Genomic DNA, 11,094 nt, shown 5'->3' on the forward strand with positions numbered 1-11,094 from the left:
GCTGCGAAACCCCCGGCGGGAGCAGCGCCGTACCTGGATATTGGCGAGCTGCGCTCCCTCGCCTGCGACGCCCTCCTGCAGGAGAGCTTCTACCAGAATAAGAAGCGGCCGTTCCTCTACCGCGATCAGGACCACACGCCCGGCCCGTTCCTGACGCAGCTCGTCTCCACCCTCGCCGCATTTCTGTGCGGTCGCAACCCGCTGCTGGCTGCTTCCTCCCTTGGTGCGGAACGGGGGTGGGAGAGAGGGAAGTGGGAATCTTTGGGCGGTGGGGCCGGTCTGTGAACCCGGCAGGAGTGCTGCAGGTGTAGCTGAGTTGTTGAGACCATCGCTAGTGATTCATCTCATCTCCGCTGTCCCACACGGTGCAAGTGGATTTTGATTTCTCTGTTTTACTGCAGCTACAGAACAAGAGTTGGGAGGGTTTTAATTGCAAAGAGCTGATCTCTTTCTGTCCCTGTTTTGTTTCAGATCTAAAACCTGAAGTTAACTATTACTGGCATCATGGTGAGGAAGTTGTTGTTCACGGACATCGGAAGGGTAGAGTTGATCCTGTGCGATTTCAGATAGATGATCACCCACACCTCCAAATCCGTGTGCCAAAGCAGCTTCCAGAGGTGAGGGAGGATATTTTCAACAGCAAGTTAATCACGTGTGTTTTCACTTATGTTCTCACAGCCACTGAAACTATGCAATAGGTAGTTTGTGGAGGATGTGGTTAATCAGGCATGTAGCACATTTGTCCGTGTTTCAAGTCTTAATGCCTTTACTACGTTATTGTGGTAAGTGCTTTATAGATCTTGAGGCAGTCTTCTGAACTTCAAGTTGGTCATCTTTGTGCTTTAGATGAAATACATATTGTTACTCTTAAATAAATGGGGTTTTTAACTTATTTATGCTTGTAAGTGGAAGCAAGAATAAAAAAATGTGGCATGGAATGTCCTCTCAGTGGAGGAGGGTAAGATGAGAGAGTTGGAGAAGAAAAGAAAGGAGTAGGAGAGAGTGTGTATAATCTTAATGTGAGATCTGTTATGTGTTAGTGCTTAACAGTTGTTTCCTTGAATGCTCAGTTTTCTGGAAACTGATTTAGTTTCTAATCTTTTTCTTGTAGGTTTATACAGTCGTAATTGTGTAGTCTGTGAGGGTCTCTGTTGCGCAGTTTCCACCACAAACAGAAAACTGCTCTGCTTTCTGTAAATGCTGAACATTTCTTGCTAACTTAGTTGTACAATTTTCTTAGGTTAGTACTGTTTGATGTTACAAACCTTGGCATTTTGGAAGAACTGTCTAGGCAACTAAAAATGTTACATAGTGTGTACAGAGTTACTGAGTACCTTTAAACTCACTCTGTTGGTTCAAGGTAGTTTATTGACTGCTGTTAGAAATGTTTTCACTCATCTTCTACAGAAGTGGATTCTGGTTTTCCTTATTAGCAACTTTGTCAGCACCTTTTCACACAATGTCTTTTGGATATTGCAGAAAATTCAGACATCAATGTAAGATGCATATACTGGAACTCATCACAAGACAAGAAGATCTCTTGCAAAATACTAATTTTAGTTAAAGTTATATATACTGTCTATGTAAACAAAACTTACAGCTTCTGCTGTCTGACCAGAAAGTGGCACATTATGTGAGGCCTGCTGTCAGAAACATGTCTTACATTACATCTTTTCTTTGTTCTGCTTCCTTCAAGTTTGTGCCACTGGAGTCAGATCTTGGAGATGTTCCTGTAATTGATCACAAACCATCCAAACTGCCCTTGTTCAAAAAGCAGTACGAAAACAAGGTATTTATAGGTAAGAGTTTCTTGTCATGAAATGTTAACTACTTTATTTGCTTAAAAAAAAGTGAAAAACAAAAAAAAACCAAAAAAAACCCAACCCCCAAACGCTGCCCCCTTGATCTTCCCATCAACAGAAAAAAACATTTATATATTTTTGTTTGTAACTATACTATATAAATACATTTATATCTTAAATCTCTGCTGAGATTCTGTGTCAGATAGACAATGTGGAGTAGTACCTTTCTGTGCATACGTACTCTGTTTCCAGATTCGCTTGCAGGAGTTGTGTTGAATAGAAAATTGGCAGGAAACTGACATTGAGTTTTGATACATCTCCTCAGAGACATTTTATGTGTATGTGAACTCTTGCCTTTTCGAATTGGGCAAGCCCTCCAGTCTCACCCAGAAATTGAGTTATCTCAAAGTTTATACAGATGTACACTAGGGGTTCTAACCTTGAGTTGTTTGGAGTCTAATAGTAAAGATGTGTTTGTATGCATAGTAAAGAATGACTCTTTATTATGTGAGTGACTCTTGTGACTGACAAGAGTGTTTTTTTGTTTTAATTGTTTTTTTGGGGTGGAAATGCAGGATCAAAAGCAGCAGACCCATGCTGTTATGGACACACCCAGTTTCATCTTATTCCCGATAAACTAAAACGAGAGAGGTTTGTAAGAGCAAATCTTGAGGATCAGATTGAAGTTGTTTATCGAGCTAATGGTATTGCAAGTCTCTTTGCCTGGACAGCAGCACAAGCAATGTATCAAGGTGAGACAGTCAACTTGATAAATTCTTCCTGGTGATGAATGTCTACTGTAAAGTTCTCTAACCTTTTCTCCCCACTATCTTTTTCTCATGCTCTTTCTTCTGAAGACCATGCTTTAAGTAGGTCTTTGAAAATTTAATTGAACCAATGAATGAAGCAGACCTTACACAAGGGAGTTCCTTAATACTTTGTCTTTGAGTACTTTGACTCAGGGAGAATTAAGTACACAGAAAAATATTTTTTCATATATAACACTAAGCCTGTGCAAAATCCTCAGTCTTGCATTCATGTGCTCACTCCTCATTTGTTATGGGGAAAGGCAGTAGATATCAAGCAGTCTGTTTATTTTTTTTCTGAAGCAACTGTGTTGCTTAGCCCCTTGTTTCAGAAATGCCAGTTCTGTGGAACTACAATCTGTGAAAGAAAAATGTCAGCAGCCTTACTTCAGACTTTTATGCCTATGTTTGTCTGAAAACCCCGAAAGACCTGGATGGATAGACCTAGATCAGCGTCTTCCTTATTCATGCAAATGTAATTCTTATCTAGTGTTACTGGAAGATACCTGCTGGTTTGTAGTTTCACTTGTGAATAAAGACATGGAAGAAAAATCGTAGAATCGTATAATGGTTTAGCTTGGAAAGGACCTTGAAGATCATAGAGTTCCAGCCCCTCTGCCATAGAGAGAGATCTTCGAGTATGATGTATATTGCTGGCTTTGCATCAATTTTTTTTTAATGTAATGATATGTTAGAAAGCTTAACTTTTTTTGTGGATGTAAAACATTGAAGTCAAGTAAGTCTTGGCTTCAAAGCTGGTTACAGTTGTCAGCATGAGTTACAAGGACACAGCATGATTCAAATCTATGAAGCTTTTTCTTTGTTCTGTAACAGTTTCTAGTGAAGTTCATTGTACATGGTACTGAATATCTTTTAACAATATTACTGTGTGTGCTAGTACACATGCATAAATATGTAAAGAAAATATTTTAAAAAGACTTAATGCTCAGCAGGGATTGTTTGAAGCAGTAAAACTTACTGACATAGTGTTCTTGGTGTTGTCTGGCTGGTTGCTTTAGTCAGTTATGGTCATGCATACATATGCATCCTTCTATCATGAAATAAATGTGCACTGCCATGAGAATTGTGGAGTAGTCAAAAGATATTTCCCCTCATATCACTTGTAGGTCTTGGATGCACCAATAACTTCCATAATTTTGAGAAGTCACTTTGGCTGATCAGTGTGGGGTTTTTATCAGTCAGCAATAGGAAACTACAGAATGCAAGTATGCCACTGTGTCCCTGATCTTGGAAGTATCCTTAATTGGTGGTTGCATTTTAGTTAGTCTGTATGAAGAATGCTTGTGTTGCTAAAGCAAACAGGACTTTTTCCCTTACTAAGTGGCTGGTGCAATTCCCAGTATTTTTCTGTATTTCAGGATCAGCGTTTAGATGCATTTGCTGATAGGAATTTTGAGTCCTGTATAACTAGTGTTGTTTCTCTATTTTATAGGATTCTGGAGTGAAGCAGATGTGACCCGTCCTTTTGTATCGCAGGCAGTAGTGACTGATGGAAAATACTTTGCTTTCTTTTGTTACCAGCTAAATACTTTAGCACTAACTGTAGAAACTATTCAAAATAACCCTCGGAAGAATATTTGTTGGGGTACAGACAGTAAGCCATTGTATGATGTTGTGGAAGATGGTAGTGTGAAAGGCTTTAACGATGAAGTTCTGCTTCAGTTGGTTCGTTTTCTGTTAAATAGGCCAAAAGAGTTGTAAATCATTAAGCAATAAAGTATTCCTGTTTATGTGCCTGAACTTAATTGTAACTCCATGAAGTATGGTCTAGAATATGCCTTGTTATTAGTCAAGTATTCGTCTGGCAAACACTATATCTTTTATGATATTTGGGCCTTATTTCTTTATTTTAAATGTATCATACTGTACACTGAAAAATAAATGTCTAGAATACCTTAATGTCTTTTGTATATTTACTGTTAGAAGTGTATTGCACTAAGTCAAAATCACGTCTGTCCTTTATTTTAGCAGATCCATAGCTCTATGTTGAACTATCACAGCAAATTGTGAATTCATTTGAGCATCCAATTGTGTCGCTAGGTAACTGCTGTCTTGATATTTGGGACCAGAGAAAAAAATTCATATTTTGTGCCTGAAAAGAAATCAGTTGTCTTAAATGCTTACTCATTCTAAGGAGAAAGTGAGCTCAGATTAAGAAGTGTTTCTTAAAAGTGAGTGCTTGGCAATTTAGTTGCATAGCAAGAGAAATTTGTAGGCATTTATTGAGCAGTAGTATAAACATGATGAAACTTGCTTCCAAAGATTATTATGAGCATGCTTAAACATTTTTAAGCTGTCAGAACTCTGACATGCATTTGGACTCTACAATTTTCCCTCCAGCTGAGGATCTTGATTTCAGCTGTAGACAACTTGATGTTTTCATTGCTGATATTTTGGATGATCTGAGCCCAAACCGTGACTAGAATCTCTGATTACTAAGATACAAGATTTAAGGACTGTTTAGGAATATTTACTTACCAACAAAATAGATCCGGTTTTGAGGTAGCTAAACAGGTTTTGAGGTAGTTGGACATGCCTAGTGTTTTACATAGTTCTGTACTCTGCAACTGACCTTTCTGGAATTTTCCAGTGTTGTTAAGAGTCAAGGAGTTTGTTTTTAAAGAGTACTGAATCCTACATGACTCTTGTTGAAATACTTGCCTGCATATTATTCATCCTGAGCAATTTAGGATCCTGCTTCCTGTTGTAAACTGATTTACAGAGTATTCTGCTAATAAAATATGAGGTAATTGTAGAGTCTTACTTGATTGGTACTTTGCTAACATTGGAATGAACTGTAGTTGCTGCTTTCTTCACCATCCGAGGATAATCTAGATAAGCAAGATGTGCTTGAGTACTGGTTTCTTTTTAACAGAAGTAAAAAGTTCTTAAGCTCTCTGTCGTAACAATGCTTAAGTATTACTCATCACTGCTGATCCTTGGATTAAATGAATGTTCCATGTAGGAACAGCAGATAAACTGCTGGATAGGCATGTTGATTATAGAGCATGACCAACTTAGAAGTCAGTGATTGATAACTTTTATTCTGGTGTGCCAAAGGGATGGTGCAAAATGAATGGTAGTATATTAAAAAAAACCAAAACGGGTATTCTGACCCTCCAGACAATCTTTTCAGTTGCTGCAATATGGTATTACCTTCAGCTTGAAACTGTACAAGTTGAATACGAGTAGTGGCTGTGGAAAGCTGACATATAGTCAAAGAAATTCCTGCTCCCAGGGTAAAAGAAGCACTCGTTTTTCTGTGATTTGGCCTTTGTCTCTCCTGAGGTTTCAGCTGCAGTAGAGCAAATTCAAAGAACTTTTTTTTTTTTTTTTTTTTCCTTTGTGCAGCTTTACTAGGGACTGAAATATGACTGTGCATGTGTAACCTGGTGGAAGAGCACAGTACTGGAGTGACGGAGAAAGGGAGGAAGGCTTAGCGTGAGCTGGCTATTACGTAGTTGCAAAGTACCAACTTCAGCTTTCTGCAGTTGACTTAAAAGGTAAGAGAATACACTGGAAAAGCAGTGGGTGGCACTGTTTTACCTTCTGCTGGGGAAAAAGTGTAATGGGCATTCTGCTCGGTTGTCACTGACAGGCAAAGTTGAGACATCATAATGTATGCAGTTCTCTCTGGCAATCTTTCATCTTGTACTCATCTGTTCAGGGTGTTTAATGCTGCCTGACAACGATAAAGTCAAAAGAAAGCTCTTTTTTCTTTAAAGATTGTATAGCTACTAAATATTTAAAAGCAGAAAGCTTAGAAGCTGCAGCATTCCTGTTCTTAGCCTTTGCTCAGCAGAAACCTCCCATGATTCTACTTCTTTAAGTCTTGTGGGAGCATCATTCTTTAGCATTCTGTTTTGTTGAGTTTGCTGTTTAAAAGAAACAAAGAAAGATGATTAAAAGAACACAGGATGAAAATCTCGCAAGTTTGATCCTTTTTCCTGTATTAATTTCTGTGTACGGCTATTGGAGCATATCACATGGGAACATGAGGCAGAATCTAAAAATAAGATTTGGCTTTACATAATGAGGCAAGTATTTTCTCTAGTAGTGAACTATTTTGTTTAAAACTGGTATTGCCTTCAAGTGGGTGACTGATCTATGAAATTCTACCTGTATGGTTGTTTCAGATTATGAGACTGCAAGTAGTGACTTGGAATGGAACTGCCTAAGCAGTTTGTAGTTTACATTAGCACAGCATCTTGTGCTAAATGAGCAATCCTCAACCAGCAATATAACCAAAGTGCAGCAGAGTAGGGAGACCTGTGAAGTTTGCATTGAGTTAGCACAAAGTCTGGTCTGGTGCAAAAGAATAATGGCCTGTAATCAAAACTGAGTCTGATAAACAGAACTGATAAACTTCCCCAAGAAATCTTGCGGAAAAGATTGCACCAGAACTGCTTTTTCATGAAGGATGGAACTTATGAAATGCATAGAAGTGCAAAGTAAATGGACTTATCAAATGGGTAGAATTGTCAAAGTAAATGGAACATCAACAAGCTGACGATGAAGACTGTGAAGTAAACTAGCAATGACAAAACTTGAGATAGCATCAAAACCAGACTGGTTGCAAACAGTATGTGAATCCACATAGATTATATCCTAGTAGTGTACCAGAACACCACTGACACAAGACCTTCAAGTAATACTAGTTGAGGGACTTAAAAACCCCCATGAATTAGAAATGTACATAACAGCTAATATGAAGTCCCCTGTGTCTGGGACCGGGGAACAGCAAATGTGAAACAGGTTTGAGGTTTTTTTCACATTCTCTTCTAACAGATTGTCATTCCCACCAAAAGCAAGAAAGCCAGTCACCATAAAGCAAAACATAAAAAAATCCCTGGCAAAGAAAGGGCACATAATTACTTAGGGAGGAGTGTTCCTGTGATTCCATTACTGGAAATTACTTTGGTATTCCTGGATAATACTGAATATTGGTAGAGTGGAATCCCACAATGGATTTGAGACTGGTAGGGGAAAAGAGGTTACTTTCCCCTCTTTTGCTATTGTGAAAGGATGGCAAGTGCAGATAACACTGCATTTGATCATCTAATACAGGCTGAGGTTATATCAAGAACATGACAGAAATGAGAAGTTGCTCAGCCAGGTCTAGGCGGATTTGATTTCAGACATTTGTCAGGTGGATCTCTGGGGGCAGTTCTTGGCAGGGCCAAGTTCTTGTGGCTGGTTAGCCACAGGAGAGGTTCCAGATAGTATAAAACAAGCTCATCCTGTTCTGATTCTGGAAACCCTGGACCTTGAATTGTTGGAGGACCAGTAATGTAAATGGAGGCCAGTAATGGTTACAGAGATTGTGCTGCAGCCCTTCTATAGTATAGTGACAAATTATGTAAAGTTTACCCAGTAAATACGTGGTAAAATAAATTTTCAGAACTGAGTCTCTTGGAAGACTGGGCTGTCCTACATCTAGAAATAGCCTAAGAAGAATTAGAAGCTACAGGAATTTAGAGTGTGGACACTACTAATGCATTTATTACTGCATGTTGTGATGCAAAGTTGTGAACCTCCCTACATCCTTCTACAGGAGAAGGAGTTTAGAATTAAAGGGATTACGCGTATCTATTTCAGAGTGAAGGAATGCAGTCTAAAGTCTGCCTTGGTATTCAGCCTGGTGACTAAGCCATTGATTTTGAAGATGTGAGGTTAACGATAAGTTTCCTTGGCTGTGAAGATGATCTGGGCGGGCCACTTACCACCAGTAACAGATGCCCTGTGAGGAGTTTCTTTACAACCTTTTCAAAAAATCCTTGAAGAAGTCAAAGAGGTAGACGGACACTTGGCATGCTTTTTTATGTCTCTGCAGGACAAAGTGCTATCAAGCCTATGCTATTGGAAAGATAGATAATTCTTTCAGACAGGACAGGCAGCTTTAAGGTGTCTGCTCAGCTGGATTGACCTGTAACTATCTGCAATAGTTTTTAATTTATCCTTTCTCTTTTTTTTTATTGTGCATGGTTTATGCATAATTTGAAAGTTCTGTCTTTAGCTGAAATCTTCTTTGAGTGAATGTACAGTATTTCTTCTTGGTCTTCTAATAACTGTTTGAAGTTCAATTTGTTGAACTATATCTGCTACAGAGTCTTCTATGTATTACCTTTCTTATTCCGACTAAATCATGCTTGATTTCATTTGTTTCTTTACTCCTATAGCAAGAAGAGTTGATCTTAATGTGTCTCCTTTAAAGGAAATCTTCCTTCCATTTCTTTCCTCTTTTTTGCTTTCAATATTTGTTTAACCTGTAATCAACTCAGTATACATTATCACTGCTGTCAAGGGACGTGATACAGGATCGTTTTCACTGTCTGCAGTGCAAATGTGCATGCTTTTATCAGTCAGATATCCCAGAACAGGTTTAAATTTCAACCTCGATTTTCAGCCTGTAAAGGCTTTTTGTTTGTTTGTTTTTAAAAGCAGTTTCTGCATGAGCATATTTCTCTAGGTAATTGAAGGTGATCAGGAGTTGGAATTTTAAAACTCAAGTTCTAGGGTTGTTTAGCCTGGAGAAGAGAAGGCCTCGGCTGGTCCGAGGGATCAGAATACAAGTTTAACATCGACCCTGAGCAGATACCCGTGTACCCTTGAAGAGACTGGAGAATCCCGAGAAGATCTGAGCAAACAAGATCAGGGTTGGCAAACATCCTGGCTTTGACCAGAGCACGAACAGCGCGTGATCAACAATTGTATTGTCTGGATGGCGTGTGATGTGAGAGCGGATTGGGCAAAAGTAGAATGGTAGAGTATATGCACAGATAAGCATCCAGGTAAAAGGATATAAAAGAGCAGTGCTTGTAAAATAAAATATACGATTGCTGCTGCTTGTAAAATAAAATATACGATTGCTGCTGCTTGTAAAATAAAATATACGATTGCTGCTGCTTGTAAAATAAAATATACGATTGCTGCTGCTTGTAAAATAAAATATACGATTGCTGCAACTCGATATTCAGTGTCGTGTCTGTCTCTACAACGACACCTGGTGACCCCGATGTGATATTACGGGAGAATCCACGCACTGTGGAAGGCTGCAGGACGACGTGCAGCAAGGACAGAGCCCAGTGAAGCTGAGAGCAGCGGGGAGCTGCCTGGTCTGGACCTGAATACTGACACTTGATAAGGTGAGCCGCCGGGAACAGGGATAAAATGGGGCAAAATATAACAAAGGAAGAGGCTATTGTATTATTCACTTGGAAAGCCCTTTTAGCTCAGAAAGGAGTTAAGGCTAGTGACTTTGGGTTTTGATGACACCTTTATTGGACGGTGAGGACAAGGAGGAGAAAAAGGTAACACTATGATTATCAAAAACTTCTGGGAGGCCACCCTGCCAGCCAAAGACTCATGCAGAACCTTGGACTTTGCCCCCCCGCTACTGTGACAGCGATTCCATGAAATCGGAATCGGTTCTGAGCACAAGTTAAAAACAAAGCAATAGAAATGGGGGATTGGGACTTAGTTGAAAGACTTGATTTATCAAGTGAAACTGTTGAGAATGCTTCAATATCGAATCCAGATGAATCGGGACTAATGGCTTACCCTGTGTTTAAAGCAGCAGAGGGCACAGGACAGCATGATGAGCATAATCCGTTTGCCTGGAAAGTAGTTGTGGACTTACGAGCAAACATCACTAAGTATGGACTTAATTCTTAGGAGGTGATGCAGTTAATTCATGTAATTAACACAGATCTGTTGTGTCCATCCGACATAATGCATTTAGTGCAGGTTATGTTTTCACCAGTCCGGTATTTGGTATTTGAATCAAATTGGAGACGAGCTGCAGAAAAAGCAGCCCTGGGAAACATGCGACTACCTCAAGGGGATCCCAGATTGGGTGCGGGGGTGGATGTTCTGATGGGAACCAGTAATGTTTTTTCTAATCCGCAAATACAGGCACAATGGCCTCCTCTCTTACTGGAAGTGTGTCAGCAGATTGGTATGCAGGCTCTGATAAAAACCATGGAAATGGCAGCTCCGTGCCAGAAATATACGGTGATAAGGCAGGGAGCTAGAGAACTTTTTTTACAATTTGTAGAAAAGACCGTTGCAGCACTGGAAAAACAGGTAGAGGATGAAAACCTACGGCAGATGTTATGTAAATAGTTGGCAAAAGATAATGCTAATGAGGATTGTCAAAAAATAATTGAGGCCATGCCTGGAGACCCCTCCCTGACTGATATGGTTGCTGCATGTTCCAAGGTCGGAACTGTAGAACATAAAGTAACTGCTCTCGCTGTTGCCTTAAAAGCACAATCGGCTCCAAAATGTTATACATGTGGGAAAGAGGGGCACGTTAGAGCCAATTGTCCAACCGCGAAACAAAAAGAGGGAAAGGAGCCTTCTGGTGGCGTACCAAAATTAACATGTAATCGATGTGGGAAACCGGGTCATTTTGCTAAACAATATCGATCTAAGTTCCACATCAATGGGCAGCTGCTGCCGGG

General features: G+C 39.7%; 1 protein-coding gene across 1 annotated transcript in view; it reads left to right on the forward strand.

Moving 5' to 3' along the window:
- Window positions 1-4,539, forward strand: part of MRPS30 (mitochondrial ribosomal protein S30) — a 182,461-nt gene extending 177,922 nt beyond the window's left edge. The window contains exons 2-6 of the mRNA XM_009894210.1: window positions 2-223; window positions 472-617; window positions 1,697-1,799; window positions 2,378-2,554; window positions 4,062-4,539. Coding sequence (XP_009892512.1) covers window positions 2-223; window positions 472-617; window positions 1,697-1,799; window positions 2,378-2,554; window positions 4,062-4,330 — 917 coding nt within the window. The 3' untranslated portion in view covers window positions 4,331-4,539. The remainder of the gene's footprint in view (window position 1; window positions 224-471; window positions 618-1,696; window positions 1,800-2,377; window positions 2,555-4,061) is intronic.
- The last annotated feature ends 6,555 nt before the right edge of the window (window positions 4,540-11,094 follow it).

This window comes from Charadrius vociferus, unplaced genomic scaffold, assembly GCF_000708025.1.
Source record: "Charadrius vociferus isolate BGI_N301 unplaced genomic scaffold, ASM70802v2 scaffold70, whole genome shotgun sequence".
In the NCBI taxonomy this organism is placed as follows: Eukaryota; Metazoa; Chordata; class Aves; order Charadriiformes; family Charadriidae; genus Charadrius; species Charadrius vociferus.